Here is a 22731-nt window from a genome sequence, read left to right as displayed (position 1 = left end):
AAATAAATGATGTTGACTCAGAAGGCAGGGGTGACATGTCTCTTCCCAAACCCTCCCAGCCCTCTCTTCTTTTAATCCCCTTCTATATGAGATCTAGTCAATCCTTCTACTTGTTTATTTGCTAGTTCCATTTCTTTTCTATTCACTCACACCCCAGTTACAGCAGCAGTTTTTCATGCCTGCCTGTCTGTTTCCCTATACCCGGATAAGTAATGTTTTCCATTCTTTTTTTCCCCCCCATTTCTTTCTGGCTTCCCCCACACTCCCACCCCCTCCACTCGCTCCCAAACACAAAGCCTACCAGATGAACGAGCATTCCTGGTCCTGCTTAATGGAGCCCAGCCACATCTGCAGCCTTGGTCCCTCATCCCCAGGCTGCTGCATATCACCTCATTGGGGAGCCGGCCATCAAGAAGGGCCATTAACAGATGTAAATAGCAGCGTCCCTGGAAAGCCACATGCATCACCCAGACTCAACCGGGCCAGTGATCATAAGCTCTGAGTACACATTCCTCAATCCAATTGCACATCCACTATAATCAGGCTGGTTGAAGCTTTCCACACAGCTATTTGTGATTCTCAGCATTTTATATATATATATATGAAACACCCACAGATAAATATAAGCTATTTAATATATCATACCATTGGCCAAATACAAATCAAAATGGATATAATACACAGAAAAAAATCCAATCACCTTCTGAGATAAGGTATTACTCTATCTGCTCATTAAAGACACAGAAAGGAAAGAGAAACAGATCTTCCAAAATATAGCACAGAGAAACTGCAAATATCGGGATAACTTTGGTCATGGTTTTTAAGAAGCTGGCTAATATAATGCCTGTGTGGGGAGAAATATTTTACACCTGCTTTCCCACGTGGCCCTCTAACCTAACATCTCTTTTGTTTCTCAGGAAGGAAAAGCTATTTCTTCTAAATGCATTTGTAGTTAGGAAGATTGGGTTTTACACCAAATTTTATGATATATTAACCTTAGCCACCTAGGCTAGAAGTAGCTCAGAAACACGCCTTGAAGAATCTACTTCATCATTTGCATGCTAATGCAAACATTGTGTCTGTGTGGCACTGGGCAAGCAAATAATACTCTTTTCTTTTGTTATTACCTGGGGACTCTAACTGTGTCACTTGGGCAGTCAGTTCAGCAATTGGCTAGGTCATTATGTTTGCAATATTGACTTCTAATTAGGTGTCAACACAGCAGCACCAAGAACACACTACTCTTTATCAATGTCTTTCCAAAGTGTGTTCCTCATCGACCACCTCCCTCCTCCTTTAACAAGTACCATTATAGAAGGGAGAGTGCTATCCAGTCTTCGTAGAGTCAGATTCCCTAAAGCAGAGATTCTGTTTTGAGGAAGCATAATGGACAAACATGCAAGAAAGCACCTATTGCTCAACTTATACTGAAATTTAGATTTTATTGCTATTTGAACAATAGGGCACATAATGGAGAAGATGGGCTTTGGAGTCAAACTAACTTGGATCCGTATATAGGTCCTATCACTTGCTAATTGTGTGACCCTGGAAAAATAACTTCATTGAGCTTCAATGTCCCCACATACAAAACTAACAATGCCTATGGGTTTGACAAATCAACTATTCCAAACAGTAGTCTATTATATTGACTCCAACATACAAAATTTGCCCCTTTCTCTCCTCTCAATCTATTCAAATCTTACCCATTCCAAAAAGATTCATTCAAATTCCATTTCCTCAGTAAAGCTTTGCCTAGCCTCAAGTGACCTCTTTCTTCTCCGATCTCCTACCTTAGTAGGAGAATTCATGTAGAGAATTCATTTGGTAATTAATCATATATTGCCTAGGATCGTTTTTTAGCTTGCCAGCCTAAACCATTATATCATCTCCTCCAGTGCCTAGCAGGATCCCTACACATAATATGGGAGTAATAAATATTTGCTGGTTCTATAGTCATTTCATTTTTTAAACGATTCTTGGAAAATAGTCAACACCAAGGGCTTAGAACACTGTCTATGACTTATCTCTAGGGATCACAGAATAACAGTCCTAAACATCATTCAACTATTTTATTTTTTTAAAAATAACAAGAATAATAGCTATCATTAAGTGAACATCTATCACATGCTGTACTATACTAATATGGACAAATACTGACAAGAGTTAAGAGGTTAGTCTGGGGAATGTCAGCCTATCTTGGTCCAAATCTCAGCTTTATTCTAGTTGTGTAATCTTGGACCAACCACTTAACTTCATATAGTCTCAATTATTCCAATCATAAAAAGTGCTCAGATTATTAATTCAGAAGCATCTGTTATTATTGCCACAAGAAAACTAAGATATAGAGGAATTAAGTAACTTGTCCTTATAGCTAGTATTTATTTTTTAAAATATCATTCACATAATTGCCTTTACTAGAGAAATTAAGGAAACATGTTCCAGACTAGTGCCACTGCAGTTAGTGGAAACAATATGGAAAGATGAACGTCAAATACAACACAAACATAAATGTCATTTACACCTAAATGCAGTGTGGTATTCTGGAACAGAAAAGGGCATCTGAGGAAAAACTGGTGAAATTCAAAACAAAGCCTGTATTTTACTTATTAGTATTGTACCAATGTTAGTTCTAAGTTTTGATAATTATATTACGCTTATGCAAAATGTCGACTTTAGAAAAATCAATGGTTTCACTTAAATATATTTTAACACACCTCTTTCAGCAGAAAAGATCATTTAAGCAAGAATAATGTAAGAAGTTAATATTAGGTTATATGGGAACTCTCTGTACTATCTTTGTAATTTTCTGTAAATCTAATATATTTTAATATAAACAGTTAAAAAAAATGTCATGATAAAAACTTTTCCCTCTTCTGTATGGAAGTATACTGGCTAATAAGGTCATCATTAGTATTCTTTGCAGCCTTACAAAATTATAGGTATGAAGCCTATAAATAGCATATTAAAATATCCATGATATGATACTAAATTTAAGGAAGAGGTTTAACAAACTTGTCCATATACCGTAGTAACCATAAGACTCAAAACAGCGTGGTGGTTAAGGGCAGAGACTCAGAAGCCAGATTTGGTCAGATTTGGAGAATGTGAATCTAATCGAATCTGACTCTGACATAATAGAGACTCAGTCAGTTTTCTAGCCACTGCAGTATGTTACTGACCTCTATGTGCCTCAGCTTCCTCATCAGTAAAATGGGGTAATAATTACCTCTCCTATAACGTTTGTTGTAAGGATTAAATCCATGGTAAGCCTTGGAACAGTATCTAGCACATAGTAAGGGCACAGTAAGTGTTACAACACTATCTACAGATGTGTTGGGGGGGAAGGGTAACAAAATTTTTAAAAAACAGCAAAATGAGGGATGCCTGGGTGGCTCAGTTGGTTGGACGACTGCCTTCAGCTCAGGTCATGATCCTGGAGTCCCGGGATCGAGTCCCGCATTGGACTCCCAGCTCCATGGGGAGTCTGCTTCTCTCTCTGACCTTCTCCTCATTCATGCTCTCTCTCACTGTCTCTCTCTCAAGTAAATAAATAAAATCTTTAAAAAAAAAAAAAAACCAGCAAAATGAGATGGTAATTATTTTTGGAAAGATGGGATTGTGTGGGTCTTTTTTTTTTTTTTTCTATTTTCTAAATTCTCCTTAATGTGTTTATAAAATTATCAATGTGATATAAGTTTAAAAAGGAACTAAGAGAAGACCACTGAGTGGTCTCTTCACTGAGTGACAGGTATGTGAAAATTACTGTCCCTACTTTAATGTACCATAATAAAAAAAAACTTTTTTAAGGGAAAAATAGTTCACCAGTCTAAGGATTTCTTGCACTTTATAAAAGCTGACTTTAAGTCTTATGGCAACAGATCATATTTATATAAAGTTAGAAGGAGAGAGAGAAACACATGAAAATTAAAAATCAAGACTCACCTCGAAGGGAGAAGAATATCAAGAACTGCCTTAGTTTGTTGAGGCTATCATTTCATTTTTAAAAATGAAATGCTCTGCAGTGATATAGTAGAATGTAAATATATGTATATATAGGTTTATACAATATTAATATCTCTACCTGAGAAGTAACTGCTTCAGTGTTTTTCTGGTCTGATGGTTAAATACATATTTATACTTTTAAAGTCAATATTTGTACAATAGACAAGAACAGTGCCTATCAGCTAAATACATATTTAGGACTGTACCACATGTATTACAAACATGTACTAAAATCGAAAGCTTATATTTATACAGAGCCTTTCATCTTGAAGGGGGCTAAAGAGCTTTACAAACATATGTACATAAAAGGACGTTTGCACTGATAGGCAGGCAAGGTATCAATTCACCCACTCTCCTAAGTCTTCCTACAAGCAGCCCGGGATAGGAACACATGGCGTCAACAGATGCAGGTCTGTAACAGCTGCAAAGATGTGTAACACAATAATCCACCTTGTGACGCACAGTCATTGGAAGAGGGCTTGCAACTCGAGAATAGCAACTGCTCTCTTTCCGCGCAGAAGCACCACGGCCACTTCCAGCTTTGTGTTTTTAAATTATTCTCTACCAAACTCAACTAATCACTTGACAAAATTGAATTTGATACTGGAAATGGTTTCTGAATGCAAAATACTTTCTGTCTGATGATGAGAAGTAGGTTGAGAAACACTTCCCCTGCCCTTGTTAGATTTAGAGAGAGAGAGGAGCGGGACGGGGGGGGGGGTCACAACATTCAGGAGAAATGGTTCAAAATATGCTATCTAAGAATAGCTTGGTCTCAGAGGATTGGGTCATTACTTCAGAAGACAGTCATATTCTCCCCCTATTTAATTAGGACACTAAGTTTTTCAGTCAAATTACTTTACATAGATGGGTCTATCTATATTATACACACAATGGAGATTTTATGTTGAGAATTCTGCAGTCACTATAAAAGCATACACAAGTGTGACAATGTGGTTAGGAATTTGACATTCACTGAATTCACCTAAGCCCAAATTGCCTAGTACATTAACTGAAAAATAAAAACCATAGGAAATTCCATCGCTGAATTTCCTTGCTCCAGCTTCTCTCTCTCCCTCCAGTGCTTTGATGTAGGTGACACCCAGGGAAAATGACACTCCGGGACTGAGGGTGGCAGCCTAAGAGGGCCTGCCAGAGAGCGTTTCTGGCCCAAGGAGGTTCAGACTCAGGCTCTGTGGCACGTGGCCATGGCCATGCATGAGCTTCTTTCCCAACCACTGACTTACGAAGTGGTTCCAGCCACTTACTGCCAATTATGTTTTCATTAATATAGCCATAAATCATTTAAAAATATGTAATTTCAGATGGCTTTTGATAACAGGATGTTCTGATTAGCAGGTTTCTTAGGTTTAGGGTTAACAACCTAAGCTAATTAAAATGAAAAAAGGGAAGAGGATCAAAAGAGTTAGTGTGAATGAGTGAAGGATGAGCAGAAATAAACGCCTGCCTTATGCAAGTTCTAAGGGAGAAAATATTTCTTTGGCCACAGTCTGATTCTGGAATAAACACACACAAGTGAGGGAGGAGGGAATGGGGAGGAGAAAGCAAGCAGAAGAGAACAGTCTTATTTAACTGTTTTTATGTGGGTAAAATGATTTGTGCCACAGTATTTCCATAAGAAGTGGGACCATTATTTTCCTGTAGAAACACATTTGGTTTGAAAAGTATCACTGGACAGGATGTGAAAATCAAACCGAATGAATTATTCACAACCCCCGATCAGAGGTGATCATTATTTCTGATGCTCCAAACAGTGATTAGGATTCTGCCCTGAGATGTCATTTTCTCGCTGAGTAACACCAGCGACACAGAAAGGCATTATCTATCTATCTATCCATACATGTATTTTTTCTCCTGGGAGGGCCTTGGTTTAATGTTACTATAACAGATACTAAAAACATGACAATATTAACATTTATTCTGATGGTGCCCATAAATGTCATTAGTCTGACACAAAGTGTCAACACTAATCATGACCCAAAATTAACACCAAAATTGACATCAACATTAATTGTACTATCAGTGTGAACAGAATGTGCAATTGCACACATCCATACACACACACATGCACACTTTCCAAAGCTGCTGTTACTACAAAATAAAATACTAATATTAAGCTCAAGCAATAAATTTGAAGGGAAAGCTAAGGGGCAAAAGAGGACGGGATGGTGTTTTTAAGAATGTAAGAAGCATCCATCAACTATAGCTATGCTGTGGGAAGCAGTAAAAGAATATCTTTGCCATGGTTGCCTTTCTTCTATCTCCTCATTTTGAGTTCAGCTGTAATAGTATTTTTCTATGTGGACTTAAATATAGGTTAGACTTTGGCTGATACGTTAAAGCTTTATTTTCCATGATAATGTCTAAAAGTTGAAATTTTCTGGCAAAGCCTCCAGTAACTATTGTTTCACTACTGCTAATGCCCCAGGAAGAGGACCATTGTACAAGGCCCTGAAGCAGCAATACAAAGAATTCTAGAGCGGTAGAGCTGAAATGGACCTAAGCATTATCTGCATCATGAAGATGAGAAAACTAAGAGCCAGTGAGAAATAATCTGAACTTGAGTTCCCTTATAGATACATAATAAAGTGTTACCTACCCCCCTTTTGTTTTTCTTTGTTTTTTAAAGATTTATTTGCTGATTTGAGAGAGAGAGAGAATGCACACTTGCAAGTGAGCATGACCAGGAGGGGTTAGAGGGAGAGAAGAGAGATTCCCAAGCAGATTTCGTGCTAAGCACAGAGCCCAATGTAGGGCTCGATCTCACGGCCCTGAGATCACAACCTGAGTCAAAACCAAGAGCCGGATGTTTAACCGACTGCACCATGCAGGTGCCCTAACCTCTTTCTCTTTTGTATCTTGTATGGAATATTAAATCTTCACTTTTAGTTAGATACTATAAAAAAATAATTACAATATTAACTCATGTTAGAATTTCACGAAAAAAAAACATATCTGATAGGGACGCCTGGGTGGCTCAGTTGGTTAAGCAGCTGCCTTCGGCTCAGGTCATGATCCCAGCGTCCTGGGATCGAGTCCCACATCAGGCTCCTTGCTCTGCAGGGAGCCTGCTTCTCCCTCTGACTCTGCATTTCACTCTGTCTGCCTGTGCTCGCTCTCGCTCTCTCTCTCTCTCTGACAAATAAATAAATAAAAAATCTTAAAAAAAAAAAAAACATATCTGATAGAATAGAAAATACTGTATGGGTGTTAAAATGTGCCTTTTAAACCAAAAGGCAATACGATATTTGACATAATTTGTGCCATTCAGAAAAACCATGCTGAAAAAATGTCAATGCCTTTCCATATTGTATTATCTGCTAGATATCATATTCTGTTGCCTAGTGTTGTATGATCACATAAAAGAGCTGAAAACAATTTTCTTAACAGCTGAAAAACTCTCTTTTTCATGCTTGGATAATTCAAAAATGGCTGAACAAACTTACCTCAACCTTTCAAAAAAGCGATAAAAGGGTAAGAAAAATACCATTTTTGGAGCAAAAAAATTTCATCCCTGAGGTAATTTCTTGAAAATATTACTGAAGATTAGAAACAACAATTTTGAACAGGGGAATTATCTCTCCCTGCAATATTTATAAACATGAGGCTATAGTAATTTTATGCATATACACACAATGCTTTTAGTAAACATACCAATTTAAAGAAAAAAAAAAACATGAAATAGAGCACATACCAGTCGGTGGTATTTGAAAATGGAGTAATTGGATGATAAGGAAATTAAGAAAGCTGGCTGACTACAGTTCAAGAAGGCTGGCCTGTTAATCACATAAAAAGATGTCGAACTCTGATGCTCCATGCTACACCTCATCCTCTGGTATCATCTGTTGCTTTCCTGATGTTCATCATTGCCTATAGTTGGAGCTGTAAAGTTGCTTGACATAGGGTACTATATCACATCCTTTTTCAGTAAAATCTTAAAACCTAAAGTGGGTAAAAATGCTGGCAAGTACCTTCTTTTGTTCAAGGCTATCTCTAGGACTGACTTTTGAAGGGGACTGAGGAGCCCTCCATGAGATCTGCGGTAGTCGGCCAATGGATTTTCAGTCAGTCGAATTCATTGGGCCTTTGTTGCCTAATAATGAAAAGAGTCAAATGAACTAATCCACCTGTCTCCAGTACATAGTAATCACTCAGAAGGAATTCTAAGAAAAGTTCTATGCGAAGTAAATAGGTGATGGCGATTAAGGAAGGCACTTGTAGTGAGCACTGAGTTGTATGCTAAAAATAACACTACGCTCTAGGTTAACTAATTGGAATTTTAATAAAAATTTGAAGGAAAAAAACAAAGCAAAGGATATGATCCCAAAAGAACAGTGTCAGAAATCCATTAGAAGTTATTTCGTGGCAGGAAGACATAGCTTTCCAAATTAGACTCAATATTTTTCTTTCTTTCTTTCTTTCTTTTTTTTTTTTTAAGATTTTATTTATTTATTTGACAGAGAGAGATCACAAGTAGGCAGAGAGACAGGCAGAGAGAGAGAGAGGAGGTAGCAGGCTCCCCACCAAGGAGAGAGCCCAATGCAGGGCTTGATCCCAGGACCCTGGGATCATGACCTGAGCCGAAGGCAGAGGCTTTAACCCTCTGAGCCACCCAGGCGCCCCAGCCTCAATATTTTTCTAATGAGGGGCTCAGTTCTGGTTGTGAGGATTATTTTAAACAAAGACTCATAACCAAACATGCTCACTTAGAAAGAGGGTAAAATAGTAATTTTAAACAGAACTATCTTAACCACATATTTCATAACCTGTCTTTTTCTGTACTTGAAATTCCTATCTTGTTAAGCCTAAAAGGATTAAAGAGGATTAAAGTGTGGGGTTTCTTTTTTTTTGGAAGCCCTTGATGAAAAGTAAGACAAGCACAAATTATGAATGTTTACATGTAATCAGCAGTGTGTGATACTTTTCTGCGGAGGATCTCAAAGCACTTGCAAACATTTCCCCATCTTCAGCGATAGATTGGTGGCAAGGACCATTAGTCTCTTTTCATAACTTGAACAATCAGTGCACAGACCACGGTGCTGTTTTTCAGATCTGCCTTCTTCAGGTCTATTTCAAAGCTCACCTTCAGCATACCGCAATACAAATATGCCTCTTCTCCAACACATATCTAAAAGATTGACATGGACTCAATTTCTACACCCAGCATGAAAAGGTAAACTGATTTCCAAAGAATGAAACAAAAGCACATCCAAATTAGCTTCACATTCATGGAGCTATTCTGAGGTTAAATTGAGTAAAACAATATACAAAAGTCTAATATTAAACTAGAAAAATATTTGGGTTCTGTGTGCATGAGGAATGGACTGAAGCCCACTAACATACACACACTTCTCCAGTCACAGTTTCAAAGAATAATAGGTTCCACTAGAATCTGAGTCCAGGAAAACCCAAACAATTCCTTTGAGAGCATAGAAAACATCAACCAACTGAATTCAGACAGAGGCTTATGGTGTTTTTTCTAAAATAAGAGGTCCTTTGGGTTAAGCGCTCCAGCCTAAAAACTGTCACAATAGATCTACTAATTAATTTCTCCAATCTTTTAGGCTTCTATAAGCTTACCAATTTCTTTTCCCTACTAACTCCTAATTTTTTTTTTTTTTGTTTTTATACTCCGATGAGAGATTTCAAAGGATTACAACAACGTAAAAGTGAGAAGCAGTGTCAAAATGATAAAATCTGTTTAAGCAGTCAGTAGATGCAGGGGGTTTTGTCATATCACTCTCCATGTTTTTCTATAAGTTTGAAATATTTTATAATACAAAAATTACAGACATTTACACCTTGCTAAAACTGAACATCAAAACGTTGCCAACAATTAACTATGGGCAGGGCTGAGCAGTTCTAGAACCAAATTCCTAATTCCCACCATCCCTACCCTTCCAATCCAAGAGCATAAAAGATACCAGTCATGATGGCAATCAGTCTTTAAACTTTAATCTACACTATTTTTTCCCTCCTCAATCACCCTCTTCCTAAAAAAACGTTTCCTATAAAAATACGTAAAGCAATGATACAGTAAGGTGTTCACCAGATCTCTGCCTGACAAGTTATAAATGCAATCGCATACTGGAGGAACACCAGGCCAAGCCCACCATACCAACTGAAAAAAAGGGGTTAGAATACTACTGGATCTGCCTCACCACAGAGGGCAATTCCAGAGGCTTGTCTAAATGCCAAGGTGCTGAGAAGGAAAAACCCTGACACCTAGTGCCCGTCTGAAGAAATGAAGCCTGGCAGTGACTACAATTCTTAAGCGTGGTAGTGTGCGCGAAGGTGATCATCAAATGGCATTCAATTTGGAATACGCTTATCTCCCAGAAAACCTTTAAGGAAAGAAATTAATACCACGCAAGAATTCCAGTCCTTCCTTACTGGTCCTTTTTGGAATTCACGCCCTGTGCCTAATTATTAAAACTGCTTCTAAACCGAGACTCTTCTCATCTCAGTTACTCATTACGACAGGAGAGAAGAGAGGGAGGGTCTGTGTTGTCAAAAAGCCCACATGCTGAGTAAGGAAAACAAGATGCTACTTTCTGTCCACACCAGAAGTGCTACACAAGTTGCCTATCACATCTTTCATCACTGCCCCATTTAGAGATTCATGATCTGGTTCACACAGGAGTTAAAGGAAATATAATAAAGGAATATTAGTGACATTTCAGAACAAAAAAACCCCATGGTCTCAAGGAGGCTAGTGTTTTCTTTGTCTTATACCAGGCAAAGTTAAGTTGTTCTCTGTCAAGTCCGTTACCACCTTTGGCTTGATCTTAGCCTGAGCCTTTTAATAACAGGATTTAGCGTGAAAAGCAGCTGCAGTGGATTGTGAACTGTTACTCGAGATGTTCCCACCTGCAATTACAGCTTCCACCAAATGATCAAAACAGGTTAGCAAACTGGCAGGAAAATGAAAACAATTCCTCCAAAATTGAGAAGCAGTAAAAGTAGAACGGTTGGTTAGCAGCATTTCCTCTGCATCCAGGCTCAACAGCACACATTCATCTAGCTGTGTATTTACATACGATGCCCATCACTGTAGCATCATAGCCGCTAGAGCTGAAATACGTTTAGTCCATGTTGCAATCACATTTTTCACAATTTTCATCTTTACTTGAAACTATTAAAAAAAAAAAAAAGCCCTAGACAACTCATCTTTGGAGCTATTTGCAAGTAACACAGTTCACAGATTTGGTCTACATCTCTTTTATTCCTACTCTAAATTCATACTAAATGCAATGCCATTCAAACCTGACAATGAGAAAAATGTGTTCTCTTATACTTGCATCATGAATAAGGTGGCATGCCTTCAGTTACATCTTTCTTGATGGGGAAGGGACAACTAGGAAAACAGAGAGAAGAAAGTGGCTAACACCACATCAGAAAATCTCTCTTTCGTGTGCTTTTAACATGGGTACAATGTTCAAAATGCAGGTCACATCTCTGCTGAAACAGCCAATATTCTTTCTCAAATGGCAAACAAGTTACCTAAAACTAAATGGAACTCAATTGTTCCAAGTCCTGGTCCCATCACCATCTTACCTATTTACTGTCCTGTGGGAGAAAAAAAAACAGGGAAGAAAGCCTGGCCACCCATACAGTCGATGGTCTGATAAGTACAGGTTTTCTCCGTTTGATTATGGGGAAAAGCATCTCGATTCATGGGGGAACTCTGCAGGAAGCTCTTGTTTTACCTTCATTCCTTATATCCATGTGCTAGCTTTTAAACTCAGCAACTCCAATCCTTCAAAGTAATGCAGTATCCCCACAATGATGACCTGGTAGAGCCGTCACCTTTGGAGAACACCACATTATGATGATTTAATGTCCATGTAGCATCAATGCATTTACATGGAGCCTTGGCTCTCAGAACATTAACAGGTCAATTTTTTATTCCTTTTTTAATAAAACTATTTCTCAAGGCTCTGTTCAGATGCCCGTTCTCTTTGGGATAGGACAGATTTGCTCCAAATCTCATCAGCATGAACTCTTTTCTTTCCCTTCACATCACTCTCAGGGTAATACGGAGTGTGCCAGGTTCATGACAAACTTGTCTCTTTGGCCAAAGAAAATTAAACTGCAAGAGCTGAAAGTCAACTTGCTCTGATAAAACTGGGCTCAGCATGAGGAAATACATCCCACTGACACCTCGTCATCTCTTAGGGCCAGCTGTCCCTCAGAGTTCAGAGGGCTGAAACTCCTTTTTTAGATTGGTCAGTTTCTCAGCGGACATGCACCATTGTATGCGCAAGCTACTGGTAACGGAGCTTGATACTAATACCCCAACCTCATTTCTGTTGCGCAATGCCCTATAATCTAGCTACAGCCACTGACTGACTTCACCAGCCGTCCCGGGCATTAGTTACTAAATGCTCACCAAAGAACATCAGTCTCACTCCTCCTGAGCTCAAAGACTCAGAAACAGCAAGCTAACCACTCCACCTCAATCCAAGTCAATCCTTTGAAGAAAAGGAAAAGAGAACAAAGAAAATAGGCAACTAAGGAGAGAAAAGAGTAGAACAAGAAGGGAAAACCAACAAAAAGCAAAATAAATAAATAAAAACAAATTAAAAAATTCAAATACAATCAGATTTCTCGATTTCAAGATTATTAAAGCCCTGGGCAAAGAGAAACATCAGGCCCCCAGACTGACTACCGCACAGCTGTTTAAGACATCCCTTTTCCACCCAGGTTTGTTGGGTCTTAAAAGGGTTAAAGAAAACCTTTAATTTTTTTTTTTATTCGTGTGTGTGTGTGTGTGTGTGTGTGTGTGTGTGTGTGGTCTTTGGGTACAGAGTCCCGTATAATAAGACTATTTGTATTCATACTGGCAGAGTAAACACTACATGTTCATGCCCAGGCAGCTCTGTGCTTGTAATTTCAGCAAGAACAGAGCTCTGTCCCTCTGGGACTTAACTATTCCCCTAGTCTCCATTCGCTCAAACACAGAATGAGAACAGAGAGAAAGCAGAAGAGAAAGATCATGGCAAGAGGTTTCACATAGCAGTGCTGCTAGCTTTCACGTGGCCAAAAATCTCATTTTTTTGTTTTAATTACATTAGTTAAAACCCTTTCTCTCCCAGCCCCATGTTCACAAGGGTGCCTTCCATTCCTAAAGACTACACTGTTGAATGAATCAGAATGTAAGTCTAGCACAATGAAGCTTTTCTTTGCTGTTGAGGGGCTCACTGCAGAGAAGCTACCCCATGGCACAAACCTCTGCTTCAACTTTGTGTGTTAACGAGTATATATCTATTCTCGTCAAAATTCTATGCATCTTTCCTCCTTCACCTCTTGCCTTTGCTATTTGTTGAGGCAGTAGATTAGAAGGACTCCTGGAGTCTGACATTCTCCATCTGGTCCAATGCTTGCATCCATCTTAATACCAATTCATCTACTTTTGGCATCCATTGGTGTACTTACTGAAACAGCACACACCTTGTATATATACAGTAACATTTTTTGAAAAAGATAGTGCACAAAATGGAAAATACCACGTATCACCTCCAAAGGTCTAGTCTACCCAGTCTGTTTATGAATAATACCCAGGTAAAGATTACTCTTTCTACAGAATGAGATTTATCTAGGGATTCTAACTAAGGTTGAAATAAAAACCTATCTCTTTTTAGGTGTATTACTTTTGTTATTTGGATTATAACTGCACATTGAAAGATTAGTAAAAATCAGGACGAAGAGGACCATAGGCCCTCGGGCAGAATACAACTTTATATCATTATCAACAGTGTACCATAAGAGAAAGGATTCCAATACCAGAAAATGCATTCTTAGATAACTATCAGAAATGGGCTTCTGCTACTTTCTTTTATGTTTAAATCCCTGGTTCTGATTGAGTCCCTTTAAGATTATATTTACCATGATCATAACAGCATCAGATCAATTTACCCAAGCACAGAAAACATGCCAAAAAAGGTATACTAGTATACCAAAACAATATTTTAACTGTTTTTATTGTGGATGAATTTCAAAATTTCAAGTATATACAAGAATAGAGAAAACGCTCTATTCTGACGGATATATTATCTAGCTTTGATTAATAACTCATGAATAATCTTGTTTCATCTATAGTCCCACACTCACCCCCCATTACTCTGAAGCAAATCCTAGACATTGGATCATTTCATCTGTACCTATTCTAAATAGGTATGTCCAACAGAACACATCACTCTTTTTTAGAAAGCAAAACTGTAACATTTAAAAAATATTATCACACCTAAAAATTAATAATTCCTTGATATCCAGTCAATATTCTCTCCCCAAAGACCTCTACCTCTACCGTGCTACCTACGTAGCATCTAAATTAATGCTCTTTAATGACCACCTCCATGGAAAGCTGCTACCAGTGGTCACAGAGATAAGGAAAGGGGGAAGGGAACTCAGCTACTTGCCTCATTTCCTCCTGGAAGCCTGTTCATGTGGACCAGCTGACCTTGATCATCCAACACGAGCTCCGTATATGTCAGCATGTCAGAAGGCAGGGGTGGTGATGGAAGGAATGCCTGAGAGGACATAGACTCCCAGAGTTTGATCAGAGACTAGCAGAGGAGAAAAGTTTGACTCATCAGTGACAATGAGCAATTCAGCATACACAAAAATAAATGCTAAGTTTTAGTCATTCTAATTTTGCTCTTTCCTTTCCCAGTGTTCTGCTGAGCATTGAAGCATTAGGCCAAATTCTACAGCTCTCAGTCTCAGTTAAAAAACAGATCTGTAATTATTTTTCACATAATGTTTTCACATGTCAAAAGCAGGCACTTTTCCAACAAAGTCAAATTGCTGATTGATATTGAATCAGCATGAGAGCATTAACAAACACAACAGACCTAACAAACAGACCTGACCACCACCCCCTCAGGAAAATTAAAATAAAAAACTAAATAGCATTAATCCCTCTTTTTCAAAAATGAAAAAAAAATTCCATTTTTTAAAAATGGAAGAAAAATGGAATAGAAAAATGAATAAATAAATAAATAGAAAGAAATCCTTAGCCTCTAGGAAAAGTGATATGACAGTTGGCTAATAACAAAGAAAACCCAAGAAGGCAAGAATAAAGTTTCTACTAGCGGTTCAGGGGAAGTATCCTCTTTCTAATGCCTTTTCAGATCTATCGGCCCTCATGAAGGGTATAGGACTATTTGTAAATGTGCAGATCAATTTTGCTCAAATCTGAGAAAACAGACACACCAATCCACTTAAAAACCATTATAATTTTCATTTCTAACTTCTGTACTACGAAAACAAATACCTCCTGAAGTGGCAACTAGTTGTTTCTTTGCTTGTCTCAAAGCAACATTTAAAGGCAATATGATGCATTTATACCTACATGTTCCAATCACAGTGTTTATGTCTATTCTATAGGGAGAATTATATAGAATGACATTTCTATTTATAGTTCTGACACTGGGGAACAGAACCAAAACTCAACTTGTAGGCTAATAATGCTGGTAATACTAAATGAAGATAGCTATGTTTCTAGAGAGAGAACTTGGAAACAAATGACTACATAAAGGAAATCTCTTGTACTTGTGACTAATAGAGAAATTACAGACAGTCTATTTACCAAGGCCACATATATTACTTTATTAAAATTCAAGTGTGGTAATACTGGTAGTACTGACTAGGAGATGTGGAAAAATCTTATATTCATAGATTTTTTTTAAGGACAAATTCAATATTCTTTTGATACTTTGTATGTTGCATTTTCTGCTGTGGATGTACTTTTTTTGCCTTCCATTGATGGAAGAAAAATCTGCAGCACAGAGATGATTCACCATACAGATCAAAGGAATTTATTTTCATATAAAGGATGAGAATCATAATGCCGTATTTTTCTCACACTAGTTTTTATTCAGCTATAATATATTTCCCACAAAAGAATTGATACGTTAAACTGTGCATCATGAACACTATATCCATTTGTATATGTTATTGGTATTGATTCTCATCATATTAACCTAGGCTATCAGCTAAAGACCTGGGTTATCTTGGAAAATAGGAAAAAGAGAATAAGAGTTTCAAATCTCTTTTTTAACATCCATAATTTGATTACGGGCTTAGGAGATACATACCCGAACATAACTCCTCACACAGGTCATTATAAATTACCATCAGAAGCATGCTATCTCAGTTTACTTTCTTCTACTCAACAGAGGCTTCTATCCTCACAATTCCCCGTTAATTCATAAAGAACTACCCAATATTGGAGTTGGCGGTCACCAAATCCCAAACGAGATAGAAATGAGAGTAGTGTTAAGATATTTCCTGCCCTTTGTGAGTGCCCCCATTCCAGGCTAAGCTGCCTTCAGGTAGCCCCCTTTACCTGCCGAAACATCTCTGGGATATCATATATGTATGTTGTCCCCAAGGATTGTGCCTGGAATCTCTTTGATTGAAGCAGGTCTTTGGTGACATATGGAGTGTTGATTAGCATTCCATGCAATGGTCCCTGTTTATCTCCATATGCCTGAAACATGATCTGCAGGAGAAAGAGAATGGCATGGGAAGTTAACAGAGAATAAAATCAGCTGCCTAGATGGGCTTTTCTCATAGATGTTATTTCTTGAAACACATTTTTGGTGGGCTGAGTAGCTAAGACATGCCTTTACACATTGGGTAGTGTTCTCACCTCTCTACAGATGATCCAACTCCAAAAAACGGTATGAAACCAATGACACACCATGGGTTGCTCTCGATTTTGGATTAGTTGAAATCAACAAGAAAGCACAGTGTAAATTTCACATCTCAGAGACAGAATGACAATGCTTGCCTTCGAAAGTGACTTGAATTTCATATACTCAGAAATGAAGTATGTCAGCTAACAAGTCTGAGCAGTCCTCACATTTAAGTTGAGAAACAGCTATGCACTGAAGAGAATTCTGCTCTTTCCCCAACAGCAGAAGGCCAGGTCAAGGCTCTAACCTATTATCTGTGCTTAGTCTACTTGATTAGAAGGTGCTTTTTAAGTGTTATTAGCCACAGAAAGGATTCAAAGATTTCTGCCAGAAATGGATTTCAGCCATCCATCTAGCTAGTCTGTTCTTGTTAGCTCATAAGATATAGCCTATAGTAAAATAAATGTGTTATTATATATATTCATATAATACAGATATATATATTTATCTCCCCAATATACTATGTCCGCAACTACTGAATCGCTCCTGCAATACCTATATTGTCACATAAGGAAATAGCCACACCAGTTTTTAATCACTTTAACTCAAACATTTCTAGAAGAGTACTTCATACTCCATTTATTTAGGTAGTTTTATTTGCTTATGAATATTTACAAGGGATGCCATTATTTCAATTCAGTTAATCTCTATTGAGTGCCCAGGCGCTGTATGACACTAAACTAGGCACTTTATGCACGAATACATAAAATATAGACTCCCAACACAGTGAATACAAATGTGGGAAATAAGGGTATGCGTGTAAACCCACATATCTATTCTGGTCTAAAATAGATAAGCTGGTCTAAAATAGACCATTAAGGAACAGATTTGTGAACATAACATATAGGCTTAACAACAGAACTGAGTACTTTCCCAAACCCTGGACAACATTTAGGTAAGTGAATCCTTAGCCTCCTCCCTCAGAGGAACAAGTATATTCTACTGACTTGTCAGTCAGGTCCTATAGTGGGCAAAAATTGTCTTGGGCGGCTTACAACCCCAAGAAGGGAGCTTCCAGTCCTATTCCACATGACTAATGGTCAAAGTCACTGGGTAGGAGGTAGAATTAGCAATGTCTTCGGTAGAAATGGCAATGTTTTAAGAGAGCAAAGTGTTAAGTGAGGTCAGTGTGTTAGAATAAGAAAATTGGGGACTCCTAGGTGGCTCAGTCGGTTAAGCCACTGCCTTCAGCTCAGATCATGAACCTGGGGTCCTAGGATCGAGGCCCGCATCAGGCTCCTTGTCCAGCAGGGAGCCTGCTTCTCTCTCTGCCTCTGCCTGCCACTCTACCTGCTTGTGCTCTCTCTATGACAAATAAATAAATAAAATCTTAAAAAAAAAAAAAGAAAATTGGACTCAGAGGAATTAAACTGAATCAAAATAAGAAAAAGGAGTAAAAGCAGCAGGTTCTTGCTGCTTCCTGTCTATTAGCAAAGACAAGAGCCATGGGTACAGAGTTTGAAACTCACTTTTGCCAAGGTGGAATGAAGGGAGGCTGGTCATTAGTTAAGCAACATAATTATGTGGACTGAGAAAAGGGACTGGAGAAAGCCCTCTAGGTAGACTCACTGCTGATGGGAATTTAAAATGGTAGGACTACTTTGGCAAACAGTTTAGTACTTTCTTATAAAGTTAAACATACCCTTCCTGTGACCCAGTAATTACACTCTTCTATATTCCCAGGAGAAATAAATATGTATCTACACAAAGACTTGTAAATCAATGTTCTTATGGCAGCTTTATACATAGTAGCCCAAACTGGAAAACAGTACTTCAAATGTCCATCAAGAGGTAAACAAATAAAAATTTGGGTACATCTAGGGTATATCCATAAAACAGAATACCATTCAGCAATGAAGAGGAACATACCACCCATTGTCTACCCAACATAGATGAATCTCAAAAATATTATACTGAGCAAAAGAAGCCAGATACATTGTACACAGTGTCTAATTTCATTTATATGAAATTCTAGGATAGGCAAAACTTACCTATAACAATAGAAAGCAGATGAATACGGTTGCCTAGAGCTGGGGCTAGTGACTCTATCTTTGACTCCGCAGAAGAAAATACGAGACCATTTAGGGGTATGAAGATGTTCTCTATAATGTCTGTGATGGTGGTTATACAGGTGTATACAATTTCAGAATGAAGTATATACATTAAATAAGTGCATTTTATATGTAAATTGTATCTTAATAAAGGTCATTTAAAAATGTATACTTTCTCCCTTATACTACACTTGGAAATCAACTGACATAGGCAATGGATTACCCAAATCTCTTCTCCCACTATGACTGGCTGACATCAGTGTTTAGTACAGCTAATAACATAAAGACTTTACCAGGCAAATGAAACAAAATGAAGCTCAAGCCAGTCAACCTTGCTTCTTGTTGTCATAAAAAATAAACGAAGTGCTGAGCAAGAGGTTGAGGGCAACGGATGCTACTGAATGATCAGCTAGCTACAATAATTCCACTTTCTACTATAATGGACACAGGAGTTAAAAATGGGTAGTAAGTATATGGTTTACAAGTTCATGAAAACATGTATATATTTTATATATCATACACCTTTCCCCAGGAGCCATCCACAGGGCTTCTCTTGGAAAACGATCTCTGATCCTGTAAGTCTGCTCCCTTAGAACTTTATACCTGTTTTATGATAGCATAAATCATAATCATACTACAGAGAAACTAGTTATCTGTCTTCTTCCCCCTGATGTAAATTTCTCAAGAGTAGAGATTACTTTTTATCTTTGAGTCCATTATTGCCTGACACACTATAGGTGGTCAATCAATGTTACACCAATGAACAAATGAATGAATGATACACAGGGTTCTACATTATTTTAGATTTCCATAACGACTCACTAGAACAAAAACGGGGAGGGGAGGGACAAATTGGCAATAAGCATCAGGCAGACATTAAAAGCACCAAAGCAGAGCAGAAGGCGGTTCCTTTTGTTGCTTTCTTCCTCTAGCCAGGGGCTCTTGGGCCCCTCAGTGGCTGCTGGACTCCCTCAGCTGAAGAGCCTGAGGGAGACCTCTTCCTTCAGGGCTTCCTAATATGCAGGACCCAAGGTCATAGGGGTTTTCCCTCAGGCAAAAGGTAGCTCACTCATTCTTTCAGATACTTAATGAATGCTTATTCTGTGCCAGGCATAGGACTAAATCCTGACTGAAGGTGTCTGAGCCTTTCATGCCCTTGTGCCATCATAAGCCAGAATGAGGGAAATCTAAGAGCTTTCTAATGAAAGAAAGGAAAAAAAAAAAGGTAGTTATGAAGAACAAACATATTTATCAAAAACATTAAAATCTCAAGTGGCCATCTTATTTTTCACAAGAATAGACCTGCCTTAAAGCCATTGTAGAAGTTAATTAAAAATATCCCTGACCACGGAAAGCTTTGACTGAAAATGTCTTTAAGGTTGTCCTGAAAAACATCAAATGCAGCAAAAATTATTGTATACTCTTTCTCTTGCTCACCCTGTGCACTCTTGTGCTCACTCTCTCTCTCTCTGTTTTAACTGTTCACTTCTCACTGGATAGATTTCTCTGGCCATCTAACTGGGAATCAAAGCACAAAATGAAAGGTCACTCTGAGGGCGCCTGGGTGGCTCAGTGGGTTAAGCCGCTGCCTTCGGCTCAGGTCATGATCTCAGGGTCCTGGGATCGAGTCCCGCATCTCTCTCTGCTCAGCAGGGAGCTTGCTTCCTCCTCTCTCTCTGCCTTCCTCTCTGCCTACTTGTGATCTCTCTCTGTCGAATAAATAAATAAAATCTTTAAAAAAAAAAAAAAAGGTCACTCTGACAAAAAAGGTCACTCTGACAACTATCCAAACTCAAATTTTTAAAACTCACCTTCAAAATACTGGCAAAAATGTCTTCTCTTGTTGCTATTCCTGGACTTAAAAGGACATAGATAAAAACAAGAGACCTACAATCTCTTCCCAGTACCTAATACATAGAGCAAACAGAGATCTTGGCATACACACACTGGAGCAAGGCCATCCTTTAACCAGAAGAAATGCACTTCCCAAGTTTAGGCCAAAAACCTAAAATAACATCCTGGTTCTTAAGAATATGTGAGCCATGGCATGGGGCACCTGGGTGGCTCAGTAGGTTAAGCCTCTGCCTTCTGCTCAGGTCATGATCCCAAGGGTCCTGGGATCAAGCCCCACATCTGGCTCTCTGCTCACCAGGGAGCCGGCTTCTCTTCCTCTCTCTGCTTGCCTCTCTGCCTACTTGTGATCTGCCAAATAAATAAATACAATCTTTAAAAAGAAAAAAAAAAAAAGAATATGTGAGCCATGGGCAAACCAACCTAAATCCAGTATCATAGCAAATGGCACAAATATTTAGAAATGAAGGTGGTAACATAGATTAAGAAGAATTCTCTAACTCTTAATCTCAGAAAACAAACTGAGGGTTGCTGGGGGGCTGGGAGGGAGGAAGAGGGTAGTGGGGTTATGGATATTAGGGAGGTTATGTGCTATGGTGAGTGCTGTGAATTGTGTTAGACCAATGAATCACAGACCTATACCCCTGAAGCAAATAACACATTATATGTTAATTTAAAAAAAAAAAAAGGAATTCTCTATTATGACAGAATCAATCTACTGCAGAGTCATCCTCCATTTTCACAGTCTTGTTTTTCCTACCTGAAAAGGTGGTTAAAGTTTGCTACTTTGCTCTTTTATAGATATATAATACACCGAGCTCTTTGAAGGAAAAGTGTAAATGGAATAACAATGGGTAAATATGATGAAGTCATGGCTTGACATTGTTCAAGCTATTATATGAAATTTTCCTTTTTTAAAATGAAAGTTGGTGACACACTTCAACAATTCTCTTTTCTTTCCTTCCCAATGAGTAGACTATCTGGGCTGAAAATAGGACAGATCAGACCAGACCAGACCATACCAGATAGTTCAGGTAGCTTAAGAGCCCTCCTAAAAAGAACCCTAAATTGCAGAATTACCTCTGGAATCAGGTTCACTTGGCGTCTGTTAGGGCTCATCAGTATGTAACAACACAGGCACATCTTATAAGGCAAATGAAGTTTTTCAAATTTATGTGACCATTGCTGACAGGGGGTAACTCCCTGATGTAAACCAATGGGAAACGTGAATCTGCATCTTCCATAACAAGGACAGGGAGCTCATCTTTAGGACCCAATCAAAACTCTGGGGAGCCTGCTTGACCACTGTACCTGTGCTGTCCTGGAGTCAGTCACCTCTTTATACAAACTGATGTCCAAGTAATAGCCAGACTCGTTGGTCAGGAAGAGGCGGATGGGAATTGCTTTTCCAGTTGGCGTCAGGCGAATGTTGATTTTCAGTTCTGCCTGGAGGACACGTAATTTCCACAGCCGACTTCCATAGCGCATTACCATGCTCCGCACAGATTCCTCAATCTGTCACAGACACATCACCAAGCACAAAACTTAAACACTTTGTAACTAGAACCTGTTTTCAGGTCTGCCCATCTTTGGGAAAGAAGGGATGGAAAAAGGTGCTGGTTTCTGGAGATGTGGACTACATGTATTCCTTATGAAAGGAAAGATAATTTCTCCCAACCCTACTCTTGCTTAGAACAAGTCAGGGACAATTTCATGCCAGCCCAGCATGGGAGTGGGGTTCTCTGGCTCACAACACCCAAATCTATGCAACTCCCTACACCTTTCCCAATTATATTCATATTCTCTATCAAAGATCTGCAATATCTAAAATTACAAGCCATGGGATTTAAGAAAAAGCCCCAAATAAGAATAAAATCTCTAGTTAAACAGCTATTAAGTAGCATTTATATGCATGGTAACTATGTTTCATTGCACTTACAGGACCTTAAATCATCATAGCAATTACCACCATGAGCTTTTTCCAATACAATTTTATTAAACTTAATAATATATGCTGCTTGGTAAATTGCACAAATTAAAAAGAGGCGATTTGTAGGTGGGGCTAGAATGCTCTCTCTAAACAGAGCTCTGAACCTTGGTCA

At 38.4% G+C, this 22731-nt stretch overlaps 1 protein-coding gene across 1 annotated transcript in view; it reads right to left on the bottom strand.

Moving 5' to 3' along the window:
• Positions 1–22731, bottom strand: part of ACACA (acetyl-CoA carboxylase alpha) — a gene marked incomplete at its 3' end in the record, with an annotated part of 204764 nt that overhangs the window by 43976 nt on the left and 138057 nt on the right. The window contains exons 39-41 of the mRNA XM_082708529.1: positions 21941–22144; positions 16376–16531; positions 14445–14591 (exon numbers count right to left, since the gene is read on the bottom strand). Coding sequence (XP_082564655.1) covers positions 14445–14591; positions 16376–16531; positions 21941–22144 — 507 coding nt within the window. The remainder of the gene's footprint in view (positions 1–14444; positions 14592–16375; positions 16532–21940; positions 22145–22731) is intronic.

This window comes from Mustela nivalis (genome assembly GCF_964662115.1).
Source record: "Mustela nivalis genome assembly, chromosome: 17".
Lineage (NCBI taxonomy): Eukaryota > Metazoa > Chordata > Mammalia > Carnivora > Mustelidae > Mustela > Mustela nivalis.
This window is presented reverse-complemented; position numbering and strand designations above follow the sequence as displayed.